At 46.7% G+C, this 27489-nt stretch overlaps 1 protein-coding gene across 2 annotated transcripts; it reads right to left on the bottom strand.

Annotated features, from left to right (window-relative positions):
* Nucleotides 1-767: 767 nt before the first annotated feature.
* Nucleotides 768-25101, bottom strand: e2f4 (E2F transcription factor 4). Of its 2 annotated transcripts, XM_033036036.1 has the most exons (10): nucleotides 24837-25100; nucleotides 13788-13897; nucleotides 8848-9009; nucleotides 7919-7962; nucleotides 7520-7584; nucleotides 7108-7390; nucleotides 5463-5666; nucleotides 4301-4348; nucleotides 1465-1509; nucleotides 768-968 (listed from the first exon to the last, which is right to left on the bottom strand). In XM_033036036.1, exons 1-10 carry the CDS (start codon nucleotides 24951-24953, stop codon nucleotides 853-855), a joined length of 1194 nt encoding a protein of 397 aa, XP_032891927.1. In that variant the 5' UTR covers nucleotides 24954-25100; the 3' UTR covers nucleotides 768-852. The 2 variants fall into 2 exon arrangements, with proteins under 2 accessions (XP_032891927.1, XP_032891929.1); XM_033036038.1 differs by lacking the exon at nucleotides 1465-1509 and having other exon boundaries at nucleotides 24837-25101.
* Nucleotides 25102-27489: the final 2388 nt, after the last annotated feature.

Genomic DNA, 27489 nt, shown 5'->3' with positions numbered 1-27489 from the left:
CCATTTAGAGGTCCATTACAGTTTTGTATAACCCACTCAAGCAAGACCAGCATGATTATATTTCCTTAACTGGTGTGTTTGACGAATTGAAGCCCCCCACCCCCACCTGTCCCAGACCACATTGGGCACTGTCACCACTGGGCAAGACAAAGAAACAGCAGAAAATGTTGAGACTTTGGGACGTTGTCATCTTTCAAGCAGAGATGCCCGTTTCACAACAAATGTGGAAATCTGTAGGATTAAGACCCTCATAACATCTAAGACTGACTGTTTTATAAATACCTCCCACTGTCTTGAAAATTGACTGTTCCCCTTGGAGATGTCACATGATGAATGGCTAATAGAAGGAGACGGATTAAAACTGACAGTCAGTGGCACCATCCATAGAGTAGAGGAGGGAGAACTTAAGTCTTGAACACATTCCTCCAAGTTGGCGACCTCCATCACTTGGCACCACGTTGGTGTCTTGCACAACCCCATGCATCCACTTCCTGAAACAGCACCAGAGCTGCAGATACGACTGGCCCTGGATTAAAGGAGGGTCCCAGCATCCTCTTCACAGGCGAGCAAAAAACAAACAAAAAAACAAAATCGAAACTGCCAAACATTCTGGCAACATTCATCGACAACTTGCCCTTTTCATTATCTCTTCACTGCATTCTGGTGCAATCACATCAAGCGTTCACTCACTCTTGGAGATCCATTTCAAACTGGAGATCCATGTGGAACTGCAAAAAATGCTATTTCCTTTTTCTTAAAAAAAAATATTTTTTCCTTTTTTTTGTTTTGTTAAAAAGATGTTTAAAAAAAGTTTTTTTATACAGCTGCCGGGCGACCAAGTCCAGAAGATGGTCAAAGGTTAAGAATGGGCACGTCAAAGAGGTCGCAGACGCCTTCACTGTCATCGAGGTTGAAGTAATAGTCGTGGTCTCCCGGAGGTGGTGACAGCCTCAACAGAGGAGCAAAAACTGCAAAGGAAACAGGCACAAGATGGGTTAATTAATGATCGCTGGGAATGGCAGTGAAGATTAGCCCCAAGGTCAGCTGACACTTGTACAAAATCAACGAAAGACAGGTCCGTTCTCCGGCTCCCCACATGAGTCCAGTCAAAGTGGTCACAATACTTTTAATCTCCAACCCCAATAAATCATTCCTCTCTTCAACCCACCCCCCCCCCCCCCCCAACTCCTCTACCCATCCCTTCCAACCCATCCCCTCAAATACAGCCACCTACAACCCCCCAACCCTCCTCCCATCCACCCCAACCCCTCGAACTCCCAAATGCAAACACCCTCCAACCCCAAAATCATCCTCCCAACCACCCCACTTGCCTGCTTCCCCCAACCAGCCCCCCTCTAACCACCACTCATGCAGCCCGCCTATCTGCCTCACCCCACTCCACTGCCACGCAACCCCCTCCGTCCCCATGCACCTCCCTCCAAGTCCCAGGCACTCCATTCCCACCTTCTGAAGACATCAGCTCATCTATGAGGTCAGAATGCATACATTCTGCAAAATAAAAGCATGGGTTTCAACAGACAGCAAGATGGAAAGCTGCACATTACACAGAAAACAGAAGCATGAGGCCATTTGGCACTTCAAGGCTGCTCCACCATTCAATGCGATCACAACCAATCCTTCACTTTAGTAGCCTGCTCCCGTCTCCCTCCATTGCTCCACTTGCTCCACTCTAAAAATAATATCACCAGCTCCCAATTGAATATAATTAATTGACTTGACCTGTCATCTCAGGATTATAATTCCACAGATTCTCCAACCCCTGGATGAAGATATTTCTAATCTTGGTTCTAAATGATGTATCTAGTATCCAGAGGACATGATGCTGGTTCTGGATTCACTATTAAGAACATTCTCCCTGCACCTAGTCTGGTCCTGGTAGAATTTTATTGGCTTCTCTCTCTTTTGTGCCAGTGAATAAAGGCCCAACACGGATCAACTTTTTCCTCATACATTGAGCAAAGTCTTCATCGTATAAACCACTCTTCAGACAAGGAGATTAAACTGCACACACAATTTCTGATGGTCTCTCCACGACCTTCAATACCCTGCAAAGGCATTTCTGTACTCAAACCCACTGCAATAAAAGCAATTTGCTGTCCTTACTGCTTGCTGAAAGCAATTTGCTGTCCTTACTGCCCCTGAATGCTGCTTTCAGCAACTGACATGCAAACACACTCAGATCTTGTTGCCTTTTCTCAATCTGTCACTGTTCAGATAACTGTGGACACAAAGAACTGTAGATGCTAGTTTACAAAAAAAGAAGGTTCTGGAGTAACGCAACAGGCCGGGCATCATCTCTAGAGTACACGGACAGATGACGTTTCAGGTCTCGACCCTTCTTCAGACTGATCCACATGCTACCTCACCCACTCCAGCACTCTGTGCCTTTGACTTCAAATAACAATATTTGTTTTTTCTAATGTGGGAGGTCCCTGCTGATAAGGTGGGATGAGGGCACGAACCATTCATTCCCTGTGTTGTCCTGCACACCTACCTATGGCCACACCATGCCATGAAATCTCCCATAATTACCCAGAGGAAAACAAACCCATTAAACGTCACGGCAACCTTGCACTTGAAATAATTGTGCACCACTCCCAGCATTGGAATGGATTGGCCCACTTGATGACATCATGTGCTGAACACTAATGGAAGCAGAGCCCTAATTCATGAGGCCAGTGGCACAAACCACTAAGACTGCAGGGGTAAGATGCAAACATCCATAACCAACAAAGCAGACACCAAATAGGCCACTCATACCAACTGCAATAAAATTATGGCTTATCTCAGCAACATTTTCAACCATTAACAATCCTTTGGTTCCCTTAAAATCTAAAATAAAGTGTTTTATGACTGTTGGCAGATCAATTTCCGTCCTGGGATAAATAAAGTTCTATTGTACTGTAAAACACCTTTAGTTCTCTTTGTTAATGAATTCCAATGCTTTGCCATGTCTGGGTGAAGACATTTCTTCTCCATACAAACTATCAAACTCTGATTTTGTGACCTTAACCCCTGGTTTGAGACTCTTCAGACAGGTAAAATAAACTCCTCACATCCATGTTGTAATAAGATAGTCTAAGAATGTCCAGTGATGATATTTACCAATGTTATCTCCGAATAAACAAAATAAATCCTTGTTCATTAGGAGAAAATTCACTGGTTAAGTTGTCCAAGCTGCTGCTGTACAGAAGTAGCTGAACAGTAGAGGGCAACAATGCACCAGAATGACCCTAAGCGAAAAGATGTTTAAGAAAAAACTGCAGATGCTGGAAAAATCGGAGGTGGACAAAAATGTTGGAGAAATTCAGCGGGTGAGTTTCTCCAGCATTTTGTCTACATAAGCTACAAGTGGTTGTTTTGTGGCCGTCTATGCTGATACTTTGTTCCGTTCATGTCTATAGAATCATGGAACTTAACAGCCAGGATTCAACTGACAGACAGCAGCCCAAGAGATGTCAGAAGTGGGAATTACCCTGGTTTTGGTTACAGAGACAACTGTTAATCCCTGCCACCCTGGTGTAAGATCGACTGAATATCACCAAAAGCTGTGCGAGTTCAGGATCACTGCTGGCAGAGATTCTCTCGAGACAAGGACACACACTTTCAGGGAGCTTTCTGCGAGGGATAGACAATAGACAATAGGTGCAGGAGTAGGCCATTCGGCCCTTCGAGCCAGCACCGCCATTCATTGCGTTCATGGTTGATCATCCACAATCAGTACCCCGTTCCTGCCTTCTCCCCATATCCCCTGACTCCGCTATCTTTAAGAGCCCTATCTAGCACTCTCTTAAAAGTATCCCTCTGAGGCAGAGAATTCCACAGACTCACAACTCACTGTGTGAAAAAGTGTTTCCTCATCTCCGTTCTAAATGGCTTACCAGTTATACTTAAACTGTGGCCCCTGATTCCGGACTCCCCCAACATCAGGAACATATTTCCTGCCTCTAACGTGGCCAAACCCTTAATAATCTTATACATTTCAATAAGATGCCCTCTCATCCTTCTAAATTCCAGAGTGTACAAGCCCAGCCGCTTCATTCTCTCAGCATATGACAGTACCGCCATCCCGGGAATTAACCTTGTGAACCTACGCTCAATAGCAAGAATGTCCTTCCTCAAATTTGGAGATCAAAACTGTACACGATACTCCAGGTGTGGTCTCACTAGGGCCCTGTACAACAATCTAGGTTATTCTATGCTGAACCAGTGTAAACCCAGAGAGAGACACACAACAAACACACCACTGGCAGAGCAAGTAGGTCCCAGTCACACCTACCTTTAGTGGGGTCAAACATCTCTGTTAATTCTTTCGGAAACTCCAATTCTGTGGGGAAAAAACACAACAATGTCACCCCAAAAAAGAAGAGCTGAGGGTGCAGGTGGGACGACAGAGACAAACCAAAGATCCACACATAAAGAACAGGCAGAGCCCATGACAGCAAGTGTAAGCTCAGCAGCTAGCGGAGATGGACCACCGATCAACGCAATAACTCTTGCGATCAGTGCGAGATGCCCAGGTCAAGGATCCGTGAACTGGCTAGTAGCAAAGTCCATTCCTTAAACTAGATAGCAGGAGAAACAGGAGGGTCTTTGGATGGTTAAACCTTTCATGTTTAGGAAGCCTGAAGTGAAGATGGAATTATACCTTGGCTCTCATGGATCAGGAGTGTGGTCATGAATCAGAGCCTCGGGATTGTGGCCAATGAATTACAGGCTGACGCCTCAAGGCCGGTCGTTCACATGTGGAGGGAGATCCTGGCTTCCCTTTTGATGCAATGACACCTGCTGCATTTGCTGCAGGATCTACATTCAAATCAGTAAATGGTCAAACAGCAACTTTTTGTGGGCTGTCCTTGCAGAGCAGTGTGCTGGGTGTAACAGCTGCCATATCCACACCCAGCCCACCACAGTTGCCTCAGTACCAGTGTTTCCATGGGACAGGCTTGGGCGTGATCTAGGCAGTAACAATGGTGGTTAACTGATGGCTTAGTCTATGAAACCCAAGGATGAGGAGAGATTGAGTGGCCTTCAGCCCACCCGGCCGCACCAACCATTCACACAAATCTTACCCTAGCCCATTTTACTTTCATTATTCCCAACAGTTTCCCAGGATTCCCATGTACACACGAGGGACAATTTAAGAAAGCCAATTGACCTACTAACTGGCACTCGCGATGTAGAGGGAAACCCATGCAGTCACAGCAAGAACATGCAAACTCCACACAGATAGCACCCAAGATCAGGATTGGAATTGGTGGTGCACTGAAACAGAGGTTCCACTGTCTGCACTACCGGGACACCCATGGGAAGGAGCGTGGTTTGTCTATAACTTTCATTAACTTGGCTTTGTTTGTTCAGCAAGGCAATGAGCTCAAGGCTGAACCAAGCATACGTAACTTCAACTCCAGACGCGAGCTGCCCACAGCAAAACGACTCACCCACTGAAGTTTCAGATTTGATTGGAACGAAGGAGGTAGTGGGATTGGACAAGGACGTGCTGCTGTCCAACGAGGCGGAAGATTCCAGAGGCTGCGTATCCATCGTGGTCGCTTGACAGGCAGACGTTGGAAGTAGATTGAGGGGCTCGAGGCTTAAGACACCGCTGGTACTGTTTTGGGGCTCTTGAGCTGACACACTGGGCACTGCAAGGGAGGACACAGAAGATATCAGCGGTCTCAGCATAACAAAGGAGTTAAAGTCCAAATAAAAACAGGCAGCAGCAGTCCAGGGAACTCTTGCATTGTGAATAAGAGGCACTGCCTGAAGTCACTACCAGTCAGTTACCCGATTGTAAGGTCGAAGGACAATCCCACCCTCAATCCTTACATACCACTGACGACCAGCCTCCATGTTCAAGTTAAATTGTCATGGCTTACCAAAACACCTACTTGTAACGTAACTGCAAACAGTCAAACTGTCATGGAGGAGAGAAGTGGGAGAAAGTAAAATAGACTCTGGTGACGTAGTGGGAGGTGCAGAGCTCAGATGTTGAGCAGGGCTCCTCCGTCAAGGAAGAAGAATAAGTAGCTGCTTCAATTGCAACACCAGGCAGCATTAGGAATAATAGGAGGGTGGTGTACCTCGAGGACAAGGCAACATACAAGCAGCCCCGAGTGATACATGTAGATGACATGGGTGTGTATGAGCTGCACCGTGTGATCTTCTCTGAACGGGGGGGGGGGGGGGGGGGGGGGAGACAAAGTAATATTCAGTGGAGCATGAAGTCATGACAAAGAAAAGATAATTGAAAATCGCAGACAAAGCTGAGTTTTTAGAGATACAACGTGGAAACAGCACCTTTGGCCCAGCGAGTCACATGCCATTCACACCAGTTCTGTGTTATTCAACTTTCTCATCCATTCCTGACACATTAGGGGCAATTTTACAGAAGCCCATTAACCTACAAACCCGCACGTCTTCGGGACTTGGGAAGAAACTGGGGCACCTGGATTAAACTCACAGTTACAGGGAGAACATGCAAACTCCACAGACAGCACCCGTGGTCAGGATCAACGTGGGTCTCTGGCACCGTGAAGCATCAGCTCTACCAGCTAATTGCTGACAACATGGGATTGCAACCAGCTTCCTTTCCCATGTGCACTTATGTTCAGATGTTCCTTTCCATTTGGTTAAATGGAAGGGGAGAGAAGAGAAAATGCCAGAGAGATGGAGGTGGCTCAAGCAGACATAGGCAGCAGGAGACTGCTGGCGACTGCATGGAAAGTGAAGCATTTTTTTAAAGTGCAATGGTACATCACAGCTGATGTGCTCCACATAACCCCTACAGCCAGTGGGTTTACCCGATCAGATACTGATTCACTAGATGAAAAAAAAAATTCCAACAGCTCAACGCACAAGAGAGGTCTCCTGGCCGCTAAATTAGCAACTGATCGCCAGAAGCCGCCACGTTGGGTCACCCTACAAAAGTAGAGGGTTATTCAGTGGGAATGCACTTATGTGAGACAAACCAACCACCAGATTTGGACCCCCGACCATGACCTTACAGACATGCAAACAGCAGAGCAACCTCCCACCCAGCCTCCATCTGATGGCCTCTAAAGGTTAAAGGTGAAGGGGGCTTACCTGTGGGCGTTACTGATGTGGGCGGGTGGGGAGGCACCCGAGGGGCTGTGGACGGAGAGACGGGCCGGGCTGGAGACCTGGCAACGGCCTCCTGGCTGCTGGCAAGGACAGGCTTCTGTGGGGTGGTATGCACTGTGGGAGAGCACTGAATGAGGTCTTCAGGTGGAGGCACAGGAACTACCACCGGGCAGGAGGAGGACGTATCCTTGTTTACCAGCAGTACGTTGATGGGACCCGTCATACTCTTCAGGTGTATCTGGTACTTCTTCACCCCGTTGGGGACCTGCAAAACAAGCAGAGGCTCAGCAACCAGGCAGGGTAGGGCAGCAGAGAGATAGCAACCTTTTTTCGGGGTGGGGATGGAGAAAGAGGGGATATAAAGAGGGAGGGTGCAATATCCTGAAGTACTCACCCCCTCAGGGATGGGGACTTCCAGCTGTGTGCCCGAGGGTGCCTGGATTGCTAACAGCGTATCACCTGCACATAAAGGCAGAGAAGACAGACATCAATAAAAACCCCAACCCAATGTCTCAGCACCACACAAAACAGGCCTTTGGGATCACCAGCAGCAGACCTTGGGTCTTGGTGAACGCATAGTGCCAACAAAAGGCACGGATCCCATCAGCATCTCCTCCTACAGTCCCACAAGGGGGACAATGTTTGAGAGGTGTCAGTAGCATGGGTTCATACTGGGGAACAGGGCAAAAAGGGCAGCCCCACTGCACCAATCCTTTCACCCATCACTGTCTCCCAGGACAATGTGGCTGGGTCCTGGGCCCATGCCTGCTGGACACGACTGAGAATTGCTTACCTTTGAAACATCGGCACATATCTTCATGCGTCACATACGCCAACGTGGAGCAAGGCAGTTAAGGACACACAAGGTCAATAGTGACGCCACCTCCGGGCAGGTGAACCATCTGCTGCTGCAGCCTCAATGGCCAAGTGTCAACCCCACATTTCCAGGGCAACTATCAGGGCACATGTGGGATGCAGTTATAGGAAGGAGAGGATGTTGGGTATCAATCCCAGGCAGGGGACAGGTCATCCACATCCCTGACTGGATTGGAACACAGCTGGAAGTCCCCATCCCAGCCTACAGGACTGAGGAAGGCCACGTGGGCAGGCTCATGGATGGACCATCTAGTGAGAGGAGGGAAGCTGGAAGAACAGGCTGCCTCATGAGGAAAGGTCAGACAGGTTAGGGAGTTAGGTCAGTAGGGAGTTATTTGAATTGTGCTGTCTCTTGTAGGACAATCTAGAAATAAGTGGTTGATAAAAATGATACAAATCACTCTCTACCAGAGGTGGCAAAAGCAGGGTACTTGATCTATTTTTAAAAGCAGAGGTAGTTTATTGATAAACTGGGGAAAGAAATGACAGGTTAGCAGGTTCATTTAGGAATGTGGAGTTGAGATTACAATCAGATCAGCCACAATCTCATTCAGTGGCAAAGTAAGCTCACAACACCAAGAGGCCTGCTCCTGTTCTGAAATCTTACGAGGTAAGAACGGGGCCTGTGGAGGATAAGATTCAAGCAATCTCACTTGCTGATGGTGTAGAAGGGAGAGAGAAATGGCAGAGTTTAGTTTACCAGCTAGAAAGCTCAACTCTGCTCTTACGGAATTTACCCAGGACAAAGCAGCCCCAGAGCCAGCGATACACCTGGGCCCAGTGTGCCGCTGCACGTAGAAAGGCGAAAAGGTTGGGGAGTGGATGGGGGTCATTGTCAAAGGATATCTGCTGTTCTCTATGTCATCCGTCACGTTTTGAATGCTTTGCTGTACCCAGACTCGTTGCTGGTCCAACTCCTGCTCCCGCCGATCGAGGTCCTCTATCTCCGCCTTCAGATCGATGAGCTTGTCCGCGATCTCCCGTGTGTTGCAGCCCGGGCCCACTCCTCTGTGACCGAGGGCAAAGACACGAGGTACAAATTATTGACGGGGCAAGACAGAAGGCAGTGTTGTGCTCAATACTGCATCACAAGGCCTCCCCCCCTCAGCAACCTCTCCAACACCCACCACGCATACACTGTCCTTGCACAAATAAATCCTGGTGTGGACCTCTGATTGGAAAGTTACTACAGCAAAATTCCCTTTATCCAGCATGATCAGGGGGATTTTCCTCACTATCAGAGGTTATCATATTAATGTCTCATCACATTCATTTTCTTTCAACTTTTATATAGTTAAAATAATAAATTTTAGTGACCCACAACTTTAGAGAGAGCACAGGTAACAAGGCCAGCTAACTTTCAGGACAACGCAGAAACTAGAGCCCTGGCAATTGGAGCATCACCTGGAGAATTGTAGGTAATCAACTGTGCCTTTAAAATGGCATCATTTTGAGCAAAAGTGATGCATTTGTCTATTTCTCATTCTTTTTCTGCAATGGAGCCACATGAAGAACCATCAGGATTTCAAATGGTGGACCAGATAGTGAACCAGTGGAATTTTTGAGCAGCTGGATAGCAGATTATCGGAGTTTTATTGTACCTGCTTCAGTTAGCTGCCGCTGGAGTGTCAGTGGAGTGGGAGCTGCAGGGGGCAGGTCAGGTATCCAAATGGGGCAGGTTATGTTCACTGAATCCAGAGTTTTATTTAATCACAACTATCGCCTGCAGATATGGACAGTTCAAACCTAGCCTAACCTACTCTATTGGATCAGCTGGTCAACTCTCACCCCTAGCATGACGACCAGTGAAAAACCCCTATGGAGCAGCAGAGGCTAGAGTCAATCATCCCAACACCAGTGAACTGGGAGGGGGGGGGGGGATCTATTCCCTGGCGCCTTCCTCCCTCGCAACATGGACCCGTTACAATTCGCATACCTTCCGAACAGATCCACGGACAATGCGGTCTCCCAGGTTTTGCACACCGCTCTCTCTCATCTTGACAGCCAGAAGGGGGGCTACGTGAGGATGCTGTTCATAGACTTCAGTTCAGCCTTCAACGCGATAGTCCCCACCAGACTGGCCGAGAAGCTACTGGAATTAGGGCTCAACACCCCCCTGTGTGCCTGGGCCCTGGACTTTCTCACCACTAGGCCCCAGGTAGTCAAGATGGGAGGGAATACATCGAAGTCCCTCACCCTGAGCACAGGATCCCCCCAGGGTTGCGTCCTCAGCCCCCTATTGTACTCCCTGTACACAAATGACAGTGTGGCTAGGTTCAGCTCCAACTCAATAATCAAGTTTGCTGATGACACTGTGGTGGTGGGCCTGATCTCAGACAACGATGAGAAGGCCTACCGGGAGGAGGTGGCTGATCTAGCACTCTGGTGTCAGGACAACAGCCTCCTCTTGAACATCAAAAAAACAAAGGAGCTGATCGTGGACTTTAGGAGGGCACATCATCCGAGGACGTACACACCATTGAGGATAAATGGGGATACTGTGGATAGGGCGAGCTGTTTTAAATACCTGGGAGTCCACATCTCGGAGGATATGACATGGACATCACACGCCGCAGCACTCGTGAGTAAGGCAAGGCAGCGCCTTTACCACCTCAGGCCATTGAGGAAATTCAGAGTGTCTCCGAGGATCCTCCAGTGCTTCTACTCAGCGGCTGTGGAAAGCATCTTGTCCGGAAACATTACAATCTGGTTTGGGAATTGCTCTGCCCGGGACAAGAAAGCTCTGCAGAGAGTAGTGCGTTCGGCCGAACTTCACTCGCCCCTCTGCAGGAATTATACATCAGGAGGTGCAACTCCAGAGCCAATAAGATCATGGGAGACCCCTTCCACCCCTGCAACGGACTGTTCCAGCTGCTACGTTCAGGCAAACGCCTCCGTTGCCATGCTGTGAGAACGGAGAGGTTGAGAAGGAGTTTCTTCCCAGAGGCCATTAAGACTGTAAACTCCTATCTCACCAGGGACTAACTTTACTGTACCACTCTACTGCTTTTTAAAAAAAATTACTGTTTTTTTCCCTTTTTCCTTCCCCACACAATATTTAATATGTAAAAGAATATGTGATTCTGTTCCATTCTGTTTGTAGTTTGTTTGTTTGTCTGTCTTTTTGCACAAAGTCCGCGAGCATTACCACTTTTCATTTCACTGCACATCTCGTATGTGTTTGTGACGAATAAACTTGACTTGACTTGGCACCCACGCTGTGAGAGGACCTTGTCCCTTACCAGGACTAAGATGCCACTGACGTCCCTCAGGGAAAGAGGAATAAAATGGACACACTGCCTTAAAATTAGATTTCCACCAGGAGAAAAATGGACTGCGAAAAAGCAGTTTTAAAATCATGGGATACTCAAATCCCAACCACTGGTATGGTTCGCACAGTGCAAGGCCAACTGAGAGGTGGTTAACTCTGCATAGCATTTGTATGTCAGAGTGGATGCAGCAAGGAGCAATAACTTACTAGAATTGTACCCAAACTAGATTCACTAGATTGGGAGACTGCGCAATAAGGTGGTGGTAGCTGAATGCAGGAGTGAAGGGGAAACATTCAAATGGCACAGCACTCTGGACGGGAGCTTTCAGGAAATTCCCAAAATCTCACCTAGCTGACATGCTATCCTGCAAACTGGATGTTGGAAGTAGCTGGACTATGTAAACTAGAAAGTTCCGAGGGAAGTTGATGTGAATGCAGGGAGAAGGGAGAAAAATAATTGAATGTAGGATTAGTGTAAATGTGTCGTTGATGGTCAGCGTGGACTCAGAAGGATCTGTTTTCATTCTATATCCACAATTCCCCTTTTCACAAAGCTGGAGACTAATTGGAATCAATCTCTAGCTTGACACAAGCACAATCAACGCATGAAACGTGCCCAAAACCCACACAATGCAGTAAAAAATCCGTGGTTAATGCAACATATTCCCTGTGAAATGGGCTCCATTTATCAAAACCTGCAGCTGTAAACCTCGCACAGGATAAGCAATGTCAGCACCAACTTCCGGGTTAGAGTTTGTCTGGTCTAATCACCACTCTGCTCTTCCTGCAAGGGCAGGAACTCATCCCTCACTGCCCCAACTATCGCAAGAACTACCATACAATTCTCTCCACTCCCAGTAATCAAAAGAATGCTTCCTCTCAAACTACGCACAACACACCTTGTCACCGTCATCATCATCACAACAAACCACTTCCCTCTCTCAGCAAGACATAGAGCGCAAGGCAGTAATTTAGTTTTTAGTTTAGAGATACACCACCGAAACAGGCCCTTCGGCCCACTGAGTCCGCATCAACCAGCGATCCCCGCACATTAAAACTATCCTACACACACTAGGGACAATTTACACATACACCAAGCCAATTAACCTACAAACCTGTACGTCTTTGGAGTGTGGGAGGAAACTGAAGATCTCGGAGAAAACGCGGTCACGGGGAGAACGTTCAAACGCCATACAGACAGCACCCGTAGTCGGGATCGAACCCGGGTCTCTGGCGTTGCAAGTGCTGTAAGGCAGCAACTACCGCTGTGCCACTGTGGCCACCCGCCGTGGTAATTGCATCTTTTGTCAGAGTTGCCACCCGCTTGACACTGGTCATGTTGTGGCCAGTTCAGCTTCTGCCTGTTTCCATTCAGTGATTAGCGATGTGGTCCAATAGTTTGCTGTACTGCTGAGAAGGTCTAACTCGTCAAGCTTCACCAACTATCCCAGTAATCAACCCCCTCAGAAATCCAACTCGCAGGAATCCACTCCACTGTTGTGCTAATCAGTTGTCTCTCCCAAGGAATCAGAATGTGCTTCTAAGTCCAGGCAGAGATTTCAACAGTGGGAAATTGCTCGCTTGCAATAACTCTCACATTGAGAGGTGTGAAGCAAAACAGAAGATCTGGTTGTTGACTGTCAGTAAACAAACAGTGCTAATGGGTTATCATTTAATTCTCCACATCACCCTCCATCCCTCCCACCTAGTGGCCTACTGGAGTCAAATGGTCAGTCCTCGTTAGCACCTGTACAGTGGCAGCATCATGCACAATAAACTCACACAAATTTGTCCTGCTCCTAATTCTAAAGGAGGACAGACTATGGCGATACTCAGAGCAGCTGGGTCACAGCCATATCTCACAGCCCAGTCAAAGTAGCTCACAGCCATCCCAATCTCCTCAACCCTCTCCACCCAGAGTCCAAGGGCAGCACAATGCAGCAGCTGGAGGAGCTACTGCCGTACAGTGCAGAGACCCAGGGTCGAACCTGACAGCTGTGTGAGGTTTGCATGTTCTCCCCGTGACAGTGAGGATTTCCTCTGGGTACCCCAGTTTCCTCCCACATCTCAAAGGCGTGCAGTTAGTAGGTTAATTGGGCTCTCAATTGCCCAGTGTGTAGGATAACATGGAACTAGTGTGAACAGGTGATCGATGGTCGACATGGATTCAATGTGCCAAAATGCGTGTTTCCATGCAGGATTAATAGTACGGGGCCCAGTCATCACACACCGTTATATTTCTAATGCCAATTTGATAGCGCCAGCAGGGTTCAATTCATTCCAAACAAAACTCCAGCAAGGGCACTTCTGACTGTTGCATTTTTAACAGGATCTGAAGCTCCAAGCCAGAAGAAATGCATTTGTAAGCTGACATAGAGTGGAAAAGGAAAGGGAGGGGTGGGAAACATAAAAAGAGGCAGATAGGGAAAGGAGTGGAAAAGCCAGAAGTGGAAAAGGACACAGACACTGAAGCGCCACACAGATCCGGGCCCAACCTGCAATCAGGCATACTCACTTCCACTGAATGCTGTTCTTCGATTTCTTCTCGATCAATCCAATACCCTCCAAAACATTGGTAATATCATAAATACGACGCTTCTGCCGCACGGCCAACGTGTCTGCCGCCTGGAAAGAGAACAAAATGATGGAATTTATAGCACTGGAACAGGTCACTCAGTCCATCTAATGCCTACGTGGATATATGCTCAGCTGACTTTCCTCTGTCATTGTTTATCCAAATCCACTGGCACACTTCTCTCATGTGTATTTGGATAAACACACTTCTTCCCCTTGTATTGCAATGAGCAGCTTGTTTGCTCTACAGCTCATCAAGATAGAGGCTAATCTGATTGATTGAACACAATGACTAACCTTCCACAGTCCCACTGAGGAAAAAGATTTCAAACAAAACAAAATGCTGGAGGAACTCAGTGGGTCAGGCAGCATTTCAGGTGAAGACTGATACCACTGGATGAAGAAATGTATCCCAATCGCTGCTCTTAACCCATCCCTATTTACAGAAAGTGGCCCATGGTTCTGGACCCATCAGTGAGGCGAAACATGAACCTGAAGAAGAATTATGAAGCAGGCTTGGCCCAGAGGCCCGGTGAGCCCAAGCCCTGCTTGCACCAAGGATTGGGGATCAGAGAGGGGGTGGAAGGGGACGTGGCAGACACTGGACAAAGGGCCCGGTGAGAGGAACCAGGGGATCTTGCCTTCACGTCCTTGAGGGCTGGAGAGGGCCAGGCTCGTGTGCTGATCGGAATGATGGCCATCTGCAACTGGGACTGTAAAATGGTGCCTCTTGCATATGGAGTCAGTGGGCTGTTCTGTGCATACTGTACTGACCGAGGCAATAGTGCTTATGTATGGGTATAGTCTTGCTGAGCTGTATGCAAAAAAATGTTTTTCACTGCATCTAGTACACATGACAATAAAAAAAGAAACCAGTGAAACCATGTTGTTCACCCATTCCTTCCACAACCGATGAGTTCCTCCAGTCCATGAAAAATGTGTACATCGAATGAGTTCTTCTCTCATTCTTCCTAGCTCACCCACTCTCTGCTCCTGCAGCAAACACACAACCTCTAGTACCAGTGTAGCGAATGCCTGCTGCACTCACACTGACATATCCTTCGTCTTGCAGCATAATGCTGCAGGGACATATGCTGCACTGTAGCTAGTCCATTAACCCAAATTAATGACAGCGATCCTAGCACAGACAGGGACCCTTGTGCATTTACTTCGATGGGCTTTGTGTGTACTCAGGAAGCACCCAATGAAAAGCTATTGGCCAAAACAAAAGGTAGCAAGTTAATATTGGAAACTGACATGACGGTGAAAAGTAGTTAGATCACCGTTCATGCCTCTCTACTCCAGGGACCTTGCCTCAGTTTCCATCTGTGTGAAATTTGCACATTCACCCTGTGAGCACGTGGGCTTCCCCTGAGTGTTCCACTGTCTCCCACATCCCAAAGACTGTGGGTGAAATAAATGGCTCTAACTATAGGTAAGTGGCACAAGTACCGCAGGGAATTTGATGGGTGTATAAGAGAGAAAATGTTCCAGGAATACAAAGTGGAGGGGAAAAGGATGAGATTGCCACAAAAAGCAGGAGTAACTCAACGATATAGGCAGTATCTATGGGTGAAGCATTGGGTTGGGACTCTTCAGACTGAATATCGCAGGAAAGGGAAACTAGATATGAAGACGATGATGTAGAGAGAAATAGAACAATGCCATGAAAGATATGCAAAAAAGTAATGATGATAAAGGACACAGGCCATTGTTAGCTGTTTGCTGGGAGAGAACGAAAAGCTGGTGTGACTTGGGTGGGTGAGGGATGGAGAGAGGGAATGCAGGGGGTTACTTAAAGTTGGAGGAATCAATATTCATACCACTGGGTTGTAAGCTGCCCAAATGAGATGCTGTTCCTCCAATTTGAGCTTAGCCTCACTCTGACAATGGAGGAGGCCTAGGACAGAAAGTTCAATGTGGGAATGGAAGGAGAGTTAAAGTGTTTAGCGACCGGGAGATCAGGTAGGTCCAGGCAGACTGCGCGAAGGTGTTCAGCGAAATGATCGTCCAGTCTACGTTTGGTGTCTACGATGAAATAGCTCTGCCAGGAATTGGCATGAACCAGATGGGCTCCACCTGTGTCTTTATAAGACAGGTCACCCACCTCCTCCTGTGCAAGTGAGGAAAATCACCGACTAGTCTGGGATGCTGGGATACAGAGGTTCCACTTCCTGTTATTGTGCAATGGGCCACTCGCTCCACTTGACGAATCTGTACATTGCTGATGAGAGATTGGCATTTCATGGAATGGTGCAAATTCACATTGACACACTTGGAATAGCACAGGAAGCAGGTGGAGGTTTCTTTCTCTGAATGCAATGGTATTTGCGAGGAGGACCAGGAGAACGGTAACAACATTTAGGCTCAAGCCATACTACCCTTCAACGCCCTTCCAACTTCTAACAGCAACACTACCAAAGGAATTGGAGCCCTGTATCAATTACAGTCTGAGGCATGAGACGTGTCAAGGTATGTCAAAGGTGCATTCAGCTCAATCAACACTCAGGCCATTCTTTGGAAAGTGAACCAAATTTTGCACACGTGACCAGATGTCATCACATTAATACATTAAAAAAATCTTGTAAGAAATTAATCTTATTCATTGTTATTTTCCTACCTACAGAACTATAATGCATGTCTGCTAAAGATATAAACATTCTAGCTTTTTAAAATTCACTGAGTTTGTAAGACAAGACCGAGATGAAAAAAATGCTTCCAAGTGAGGTCACACACGTGATCAGTCATATTTGACCTCTGACGCTAAACAAACATTGTCAGCGTAACATAAACATTTCACTTGATAAACTTCCAAAAAAATATGAATCATATACAGTACAAAACAATATACCTATAATGCTTTCAGAATTAGGAGATGTATTCCACAATTTTTCATATTTTTGGTCACAAACGTGATTAAGAATGGGCCACTCCAACACTGCCATGAACGTATTGTATGTAGTCTTACAGATTTTCATTGTACCTGCACCTCACCCTACTTATATACATGACAATAAAACTATTTTGACAGACTCCAGAACCAGCTTAAAAAAACAAAAGATGAACTTCAATGATGATGCATAAATAATGGACCAAGACATCAGAACTATCTGGTCATCTATCGGAAGCATCTACAAGACAATACCTTAAGGTGGTGGCATCTTTACATCAAGGATCCCCACCATCTGGATATGGTCCTCTTTTCGCTGCTACCTTCGAGCAAGAGGTACAGGGGTCCGAAGTCTCAAACCACCAAGGATCAGGAACAGCTATTTTCCCATACCTATCATTCCCTTGAACCAACCAGTATAACCGTAATCCCAGCTCGGCAATGAAACACAATGGACCACCTCCTGGATGAGTTTTGTACCAATGTCTTGCCCCTTTTCATAGACGTATTCAGCACCTCGCAGAATGTGTATTTTATGTTTTTTCTGGGGTTGTCAGAGGCTTTGTGTGTGATGCCGCTGTAAACAAGATTTTCACTGTACCTGTACCTCATTGTACAAATGTACGTGCATCTAACAATAAACTAGACTTGACTTGATCAATACATCAATGAGAATCAAGATGAAAAATCTTTCAAAAACTAAAACTGTCTCTCATTAAGAAAGATGTTTGAATCTAACCTCTTGGACTCAAACCTCACTGCATTCATCCCTGAAGGAAGCAGTCGAAGCAGAAACTTTGTTGCTTCAATGCCCCTCCCTTCATTGGACCCACAAGTGGGAATGCTCATCTATGAATGCACAACAGTTAGTGCCATGAGCTGTTTGTGCCAACATACCACAAAATCTGGCAACATCTGATCATGAGCTGGTTGGCAAGTAACATTCACACCTCATAATGACATCACCCCCCTTTGCCATTCAATGACAGCCCCACCCCACCCAGCAATATCCAGGGAGGTTCTTTCTGAGGAACTCGAGATAGTGCACTAGGAGCTTTACAGACAGTTGAATATGGCATTTTATGCTGGCTTTGCCAGTGAAATGTGCATCAAGGGCCACAAACTATTTGACTTTGGAGGCAGTTACAGGGATAATCTGCACCCCTGGCACTAAGCAGAAAAGTGGCCTCCTGCAACAAACTCTGCTCAGTTCCCTCCACACATCTATCTTGTCATCTCCTCCTACTCCTGCTGCTGGAGCTACGTTCAGCCAACAGAAACTCATATGAACAAGTCTCATTCCAGGAACTCAAGCACAGACTTTTAGCCCTCACCACCACGTAGCACTTAAACGTTTGTCCTGCTGAAGGGGCAGCCTTTCAGATAAGATGCAAACTGAGGCCCCTGCTACTCTCCCACACAGCAGTAAAAGACCTGATAACATTCCAACAAAAGGTAGCCAAGCACCCTGACCAATATTTACCCTACAATCATCCTTGCTTCCGATCATTATCACACTGCAGTTTATAGTCAACCCACTGCATCTAGGCAAACTTTTTTGCACCCATTTAGACACGAGTCTTACGCTACGCCCATTTATTCTCCCCATATTCCCCTCAACTGCTGACCTACAGACAAGGGACAATTTCCATGTCCAATTTACCTCCCCATTCACATCTTTAGGATGTGACAGGTACAGAGCACCAAGGGATGATCACATGATCATAGGGGGACAGGCAAACAGGATCGGAGGTCAGGATTAAACAGAAGTCCCAATACCTACAAGGCATGAGGGAATTATTGTGAACCATTCTGACATAGGAATAGCGACCACACTTCAAATCCTCTTAAGTCCTAATGTCCTGACAATGTGAAAGGTGTAACATAAAGGGTGCCTTCTATTCAATTCCAGGTCATCCAATGCCTAAACAGTCCAATGCAACATGTTCCACAGGCTGGCAGTGCTCCCTCACTTCACTTGCCACATACAAGAACAGTCTTGATCCCAGAAAACAAAAAAATATCCTTTCCCTTGGGATTTACCATCATCCTTCCTCCCCCACCCATCGTCCCAGCTACTGATGTCACATGATTACCCACTCCATCGCAACTAAATGCAGCCGAACCTGGAGAGACAGCAATGTCAGCCTACAATGCCTGTGCCGCACTGAATGGGCCAACTAATTGGTTCTACTCCACCACTCCAGACCGAGATATGCCAATCTACTTTAATCCACAGCCAATTCCCTTCTAACTTGTACAATCTAACCATTGTTTTTTGCTTTCATATTTCCGCAAGCAGCACCCTAGATGCAAACAAATTCCTCATTCCCAAGTTCTCCCTCACCTCACCAGCAAACGTAGCCACAAAGACATCAGGCAAAGACGACTGGTCTCAAATTGCATCAACTGATCAGCAATGAATTTTTCGTCTCCAGCCCAAAACCCCATTGTCAGCAGCTGGCGAACAACACACAAACTGATGGCTGCCTTGGATCGCACCATGACAGGAGACAAGTAGCTTCTCTACAACATGCCACACTTCAGTTATTGGACTGTAAGCCATCAGGCGCTGCAACTCAAAGGAGGGGTAGGTGAAGTCAATCAATAGGCAGACACATAGTCCACTACTCCCACCAGGGCTATCTATAACTGTCCCCTCCCCTAAAGTCCCTTCCCATACATGCCAGTGACCCAAATCCAACAGTAAAATTCTTGTGAGCAGCTTACAACTGCCAGGACTGAGATAAGCAAACACAACATTGAATCTGGATTGGATAATGGACCTATATGGTTCCAGCTGGGACAAATATTTTCAGTGACAATCAAGGATCCACTGATCAATACCATCATTGTGGTTGGAGCAAAGGATGCATTTAGATTTGAAACAGTCTAAAAGTCTTTCTAAGCCAAGTGCATATGCCTTGCAGCTCTTTTTCCAGAGGCACTACATGCCAAGATCACCCAGATGCAGCCAGCTGAATCATACAGATTCCAACATTCCATCTGCTCCAGAACCACCCAAACTAACTTTCACCGCTCCACACTGTAGGATTAGGAAACCAGCCCTAAAACATGCAGCAAATGTAAGGTGCCATCCTGACGAAGGCAGACGACAAAATGTAGGAACCCATGCTATGCCAGGCCTCAAATAATCAAACTGTGCCCCAGTCATGGCAGAAACATCAGCTTTGTCTTAGTTCCCAGCTTATTTCTTACTTGTTGCTGGTGAACCACCCAATTGAAACAATGCAGCCAAACAGGTGTTGGGTGGTCATTTCCGAGACACTGATCTAACCAATATAAGAACAAAGGCAATTTTTTCCCGTCAGAATAGTATCATACACAAGAAATGTGGGAGAAGGGTAGCTGGCCCCCAAGCTTGCTACCCAGCCTACATAAGTGCTACTGTCTAGATGCAATCTGAACAGATTTGCATCCATGCCCTCTGCAAACGGATAGGGGCTACCTGACCACTTTGCAAAGATGACCCGAGAGGTAGCAACTGCCAATTCTAGCCCCAAAAGACTCATTGTATTAATAAGCTTTTTGTACACCCCAGCATCTCTTCCCAGCATTCAAGCACTAGACGTTTTGCACACAGGGATAATTATTGAGTGGGGCAACAAAAAATGGTAAATGTGGCCACAATTTTGTGTCCAAAGAATCAGAGTGTGGAGCTGCTATTTGTAATGAAAGGGTGTAATGGCTGAAGGTTATGATGTTGGTCAGAAGACAAGATCCACCATGACATCTGGAATGGACAATGCAGCATCCATTTAATACCTCACCCAAATAGCAGCTTCAGACACCTCATCCGGTCATGTACTGGTGTTGGCTTACAGATCACCTCTCAGCCATGGATTCGACCAAAAGCAGAATTTCCCCTCTAAATATCCTTCACCCAAATATTTCTTACACAACCCAAGCTAGTTGGCCCCAAAATTAAGGTTGGCAGGCCCCCTTGCCACAACTATCCAATCACACACAGACATTAGGCCTCAAAGCTCCAAGTATCCAGGTTCGATGCCAACATCGGGTGCTGTTTGCACACTCTTTCCACAACCAGTCTTTCGGCCAGATGGTCTGGTCGTTTAATTACAAAACAAATTAAAAGATGGAATTACTGGGCATGAGTAAAAGAGAACAAATTGTAGTGGTGCAGGGAAATAAGGAGGGAAAATGGATTGTTCTGCTGGGAATCAGCAAGAAAACAATGAGACAAATAGTTTCCTTCTGTTTATAGCAGAAAGATAAAATCTAGGCTCCCACTGGCACATGAAACCAGTTGTACTGATTCCTCAGCTGAAAGCAGGCAGGTGTATGAAATGAAGGTTGTGAAGGAAACAGGCTCATGTCATAACTTATAGTTTAGTGTATTTCTAGCAGAGGACCACGCATTATTTCTAATGAAAAGCCTCGAGGATAAACGCACCACTCAGCTTGGACTGGCATAAGATGCCTATCCCACTGTCCGCCTTCCAAACACAGTTGGAGAGTCCTCGCTTAATGGCATTGTTTCTCTACGGATGAATAGTCTACTGTCATTCACCTTCACAGAGGATGTCCAAATGGAACAGGGCAACAGAGAGTTCCCAGAGCATCAGCATCACCCAGTCCCCCAGATAGAGGAGCAGCAAACCAGTATTTCCCTGCGCCACTGCAACTTGTTCTTTCCCTCATGCTCAGTCATTTTACCTTTTAATTTATTTTCCAATTATGGAACTGGTATCCATTAATCAACTCTGATGAACCAGCTGACAAGCTGAAAAAAACAAAGGAAACCAACACGCTGCTTGGCTCTTTTACTTTGGGCTATGGGTGCCCTGGATATTGCCAATTGTTTCCAGCATGGTGCCAGGTTGTCATCTTGATCCAGAGATGGGGAGGATTTTTGTTGAATAATAGGATTTTTTTTTAGTAGCCCTGCAAGGCTTTTCAGCACACTTCAGAGTTGAATTATGAATTTGCCACGTGGGCCAGGTACTGAAGTCACTTACAGACAAACAGGTTGGCACAGAAGCTCCCACCTGGATTTCTATGGCAATCTATTTCAGGTTCACCATGTAGGATCCCAGCCTAGGATGGGGACGGAGTGGTGTGTGCAGTGTTGAAGATCTGGATCTAACCCGGAGCAAGAAAGAGCGGGGAGCAAATATGATCCAATGTCCAGCGATTGTCGTCAGCAGGGATTCTCTCATCTGGGTGGCACAGCTAGTGGAGCTGCAAACTCACAGCGCGAGAGACTCGGGTTCAATCTATGCAGTCTGGACATTCTCCATGATCACGTGTGCATCCTCCAGGTGCTCTGGTTTCCTTCCATATCCCAAAGATGTGCGGGGTGGTGGGTTAATTGGTCAGTCTAAATAAGCATGTACATGAGTGGTAGAATTTGGGGTGGGTTGATGAGAATGAGTGGAGAATTTAAAAAAAAATTAGGGATAAAGGGAAGATTAATATGTGGGTGGTTGATAGGGCAGCATGGACTCGGTGGGCCAAAGGACTGTTTCTGCGTTGTATTATTGTATAACTCAAGAATCTCAGTCCTAGCAAAGAACATGCAATAGAGACCACACCAATACGGACAAGCAGGAGACAGAGGGAATGGGGTATGGGGTCAAAAAAATCAGTTCCACTCAGTATTCCTGCAGCCAAGTAATATACAACATGGATGTTAAATCCTGATACATTATCTGGCTATTGCTATTCTTGAGGCATAACCCTAGCATCTGTCAGAAAGGGGTGAGGGGAAAGAGGAGCAGACAATGCCCAAAGACTGGGGGGATTTAAAAGGAAGTATCAAAAGCCACTGGTGCACTTCCGAGCTTGAAAGTGGGCTTGAAAGAAAGCCCGATATCCTCATCGTTGTTCACAGAAGGGCCAGAGGACAAAAGCTATGGAGGTAAATGCTGCAAGATGTTCAGCCACCAGTGGACAGCTCATATAAAGGAATTCCAACTCCTCGAGGAGAAAAAATGTCTTGTTGAAGCAATTATGGAAATTCTAAACGGCAGATAATTCACCTTTAATTATGGGTGTTTGCAACCTTAACAGAAGTTACAATGGCTGCTCAGGGTCAAAGGTGAAGGAATGCACAGGGTGTCATGAATGGAGCTAGCTATTCCACTCCACTGGAACCCATGACATCCCCTTAATAACCCTTCACCTTTCACCCTCCGGACCATTTTAACTTCCTGTTGGGGCATCATGAATGGAACAAAGCTTCCGTGCCGATAGCTTACAGAGGGCACATCGCTGTAATGCTGCACTCTGTACAAAGCATGGAGATTCGGAACTAACAAACCCTAAAATATCAGGATGGAATCTTGTTCTCAATAAAAGTCATCCTGCAGTTACATGTCTTCCAAATTGCAAGACTGAGGGAAAGAATGAGCAAGTAGATATATCAATGTTATTTCCAATTTAAGTGCACATGCTTGCTGCATTGTTCATTTGCTTCAATACGATTCTGGACACATAATACATCTAGTTTTACCTCTGTTACGTGATCTATTACTGTCCTTGTGTCCCAACTAACAAGCACAGGGCATTTGTCACAGGAATATCACTTAGTTATTCAACCACGAGGAGAATCGTGGCACAACCAATTTCTGATATTTCAACATGAGCAACTACAATCCAAGCTTACAATCTGGCCACAGAGGGCTGCAATTCACATGACCTCAAACTTAAAATGAGGCAGATCTGACACAAGAGCCAGCCTCCAGTATGCTACCCACAGCGACAATCTTCACCCACAGGCACAGAAACACAGCACACTATTCCATCAGGTGAGAGGTGCATTTGCTGTGAACATCACTGTTAGTCCTCCATACGTTGCCTTTGTCACAGGACACCCTCAACAGCAAGACGAGCAGAGACCCCCAACCACTGCCGAGGGGGCAACCCTGCAGCTTGTGCATTGAGCCTCTAACCCTTTGTAAGCTGTGTGTGGCATGAACAATGCGTCAGCCCACTGAACCACCAGGGCAATAGTGTATGCGCGTCTTTCTTGCATGCAGCATTCTTCAGGCCTTTAGAAACCCTGTGGACGGTCCACCTGTCCTATCCAGGAATTGTCGAAGGAGCAGATCCTAGCAGGGTCTGAACAAGCAGAGCAATAAAAAAGCAAATCTGATTGATTTACATGAATAGACGAGGTGCCTCTCTCCAGTAAATGCAAAACACTGTATTACTCCTCCGAAAGAGCTGTGCGGTGGCCAATTACTACCACGAAGAACAGTGTAGATGTTTGGTTTGCGGAATTCTCTCTCCTACCTCCACACAATACTTTTAATGTATATTCTAAATATTCAACAGTGGTAAATCAACCAAGACACAACAAGTGTGGTGTCATTAGAGGATGCATGGATATTCAATTCCCACTTGGCAAGGCAGGCAATTATGCATTGTGTGCGGGTGAAGTTAGCAACTCCCACACTTTGCTATTTTGGCCATAAAAATGTGTTGATAGTTTAAAGAGGGGGGGGGGGGGGTATGGGAAGACAGAGATAAATCAAGAGGGGAAATCCGTGGGCACAGGGCAGGGTCGGACAGGGGACCCAGCGCCAGGTGGGGTGGGGGGAAATGAGAGCATATGAGGTCTCGCAGCACCTAGGAGGAGGTAGTTGAGGACTGCAGCTCCCGGAGAGGGGACAGATCAGGGATCGGGGGAATCAGGGTTGCTGAGCCCGGGTGGGAGATCAGGGGGCAGATGAGGAATGCAGCATTAGGAGAGCGTTTAAAGCTGCAACAACAGGGATGGGGATGGAAAGGGTCATGGCTCCAGCAGCAGGGTTCGAGGGTGATCATGCGGCGCAGCGCCCGGGTTGGGGAGATCAGGGCTGCAGCAGCAGGGATCAGGGATCAGTGGGGGTCAGGACTGCAGAGGCCGGATGGAGGATCAGGGGGGGGCGCTTTAGGGTTGCCGCAGCAGGGATCGGGGTTGCAGCGCCCGGGCGGCCGCACGTGTCGTGTCGCCTCCCTCCTCCTCCTCCTCCTCCGGCCCGGAGCCCGGATCGCGCGCCCGCCCGCCGCCTCCACGTTCCACGACCGGCCAAGTGCCGCCGCTCACCCCCCACCCCCCGGGCCTCTCCTCACCACTTTCAGGTCGAGCACGCCGTCCTTGGCCTCCTGCAGCAGGGACACGAACTTGGTGGTGAGCAGCCCCAGGCTCTTCTCGTGCCTGCTCGGGGTCTGCGGCAGCGACTCGGCCATGGTTGCGGCTGGCAGGCGCAGGCTGGCCGCCCCCTCCCTCCCTCTCCCCTCCCTCTCGGGGTTCGGCGGCCGTTAGCAGCGCGCGGCACGCCGGGACTGATTTGAACGAGGAGCAAACAGGCAGCCGGTGCGGCCAGGGAGCGTCTCCAAAGCACCGCGCCGCGCACGCGGCCGCCGTCCTCAGCGGACAAGGGAGTGTCCCTCAATACCCTCTTCCTCAATGCAAGAACGAGCAGCGCACAAACAAATTGCTGGATGTCCTCAGCCGCTGAAATTAAAAAAAACTGCTGGAGGCGTTTTTTTGTTTTTATTTTCAATTTCCTACACATTTCGTCCGGCATCTGCAGTTTGCTTTTGGTAATCACCAGCTGCCTTACCTGCAAAGTGCAACCAGTATTTTTCTACTTGTTTTATATTCCACAACTCCCACACAGAAATGAAAGGAGGATAAAGTAGGATTAGGGTAGGATGTGGTGCAGTGTATATTGTCTGTAACTTTTACTTTGCTTGTCAATTATGCATATTCAATGGATCGCACAATGAAGAACGCAAGCACTAAAGAGTTTAAGAAGCATGTGCTGAGTTTAGAATGCAAGCATAAAATGCACTCATCTCCCCGCTGCCTTCAAGTAGAAGGTACAGGAGCCTGAAATCTGCAACATCTAGGTTCAGGAATAGCCTGTGCCCTATAGCCATCAATCAGGCTATTAAACTCAACTCAAACAAAACTCTGATCATTAATAGCCCATTGCACTTTATCTGTTATTTATGTGTGTGTATATATATATATTCATTGGTATATGGTCACACTGATCTGTTCTGTATTTATTTATGCCTACTATATTCTGTTGTGCTGAAGCAAAGCAAGAATGTTATTGTCCTATCTGGGACACATGACAATAAACTCTCGAATGACTTGAATCTTGAATGATTCTCAACCGAAAGCATTAGCTCAGCTTCCTGCTTCACAGATGCTACCTGACCTGCTGAGTGTTTCTTGTATTTTCTGTTTTAATTTCAGATTTTCTACATTTGTAAAACTGATTTTGTAAAACTGTATCATCCAGTCCATTCAGTGTGTTGAGAACGAGTCTGCTTGTTGAAATAATTATGTTGGAAGGAACTGCAGATGCTAGGTTAAACCAAAGATAGACACAAAATGCTGGAGTAACTCAGTGGGACAGGCAGCATCTCTGGAGAGAAGGAATGGGTGACGTTTCGGGTCGAGACCCTTCTCGACCCAATACGTCATTCATTCCTTCTCTCCAGAGATGCTGCCTGTCCCGTTGAGTTACTCCAGCATTTCGTGTACATCTTCTTGTTGAAAGAATTGTCTGATTGGTTACATTTTCCATAGAGCTGTGAAAATTTCCCACTTCACGAAATTCCCCTTTTGAAAGTTACCATTGAATCTGCTTCCACCACCCTTTCAGACAGTGAATTCCAGAATCATCCAGAAAATCTCCAATAACATTACTCGAGAATAAACCCATTTTTGAAATCTCTTCACTTCATCACACCAACTTAAAGGAGTCATTAGAGAGGTTCAAAAAAGTAATATATGTGAAGGCTGGATACAGTGGCACAGCTGGCAGAGCTACTTGTCTTACAGGTATAAGAGACCAAGGTTCAATCCTGACTCCCGGCACTGTCTGGATGAAGTTCGCACATTCTCTCCGTGATTAGGTGTACAAATTGTGGTTAATTTGTCGCAGTAAATTGCCCCCAACGTATAGATTAGTAGTGGAGCAAGGGAGAAGTTGATTGGGATCGAGGGAGAATAAAATGTGATCAGTGCATTGATCCCATTTTATCCTCCCAACATTAAAATTCACCTCCCCCTTGCTGTGGAATTGCATGATTTATCAGGATGAAGTGTGTCAGTGCACTGTGGATGTTTTCTCCACTTATAATACAGTGTATACTAATCTTATTATTGATCAAATTGTATGGAAACAAATTTTAACATGATCACATTCAGAGCCACTATTTCTCCTTGTTAACTTTGTGTGCCACTGACTATTTCTCTCCACGCACACAGTTTACAAATAACAGGATACAGACAATTCTGAGAGTAATTCAGACAGAGCATAGAAGCAGGCCATTCGGCCCACAATGTCTGTGCTAAATATAACATAGAAACATAGAAAATAGGTGCAGGAGTAGGCCATTCGGCCCCTCGAGCCTGCACCGCCATTCAATATGATCATGGTTGATCATCCAAATCAATATCCCATACCTGCCTTCTCTCCATACCCCCTGATCCCTTTAGCCACAAGGGCCACATCTAACTCCCTCTTAAATCTAGCCAATGAACTGGCCTCAACTACCTTCTGTGGCAGAGAATTCCACAGATTCACCACTCTCTGTGTAATGCCAAGACCAACTCTTACTCCTTAATCCAGGTATCGTTCTGGTAAGGTACACAAAAATGCTGGAGAAACTCAGCGGGTGCAGCAGCATCTATGGAGCGAAGGAGATAAGCAACGTTTCGGGCCGAAACCCTTCTTCAGATTTGTTCTGGTAACCCAGCTCT

The sequence above is a fragment of the Amblyraja radiata genome, chromosome 17 (genome assembly GCF_010909765.2).
Source record: "Amblyraja radiata isolate CabotCenter1 chromosome 17, sAmbRad1.1.pri, whole genome shotgun sequence".
NCBI lineage: Eukaryota > Metazoa > Chordata > Chondrichthyes > Rajiformes > Rajidae > Amblyraja > Amblyraja radiata.
This window is presented reverse-complemented; position numbering and strand designations above follow the sequence as displayed.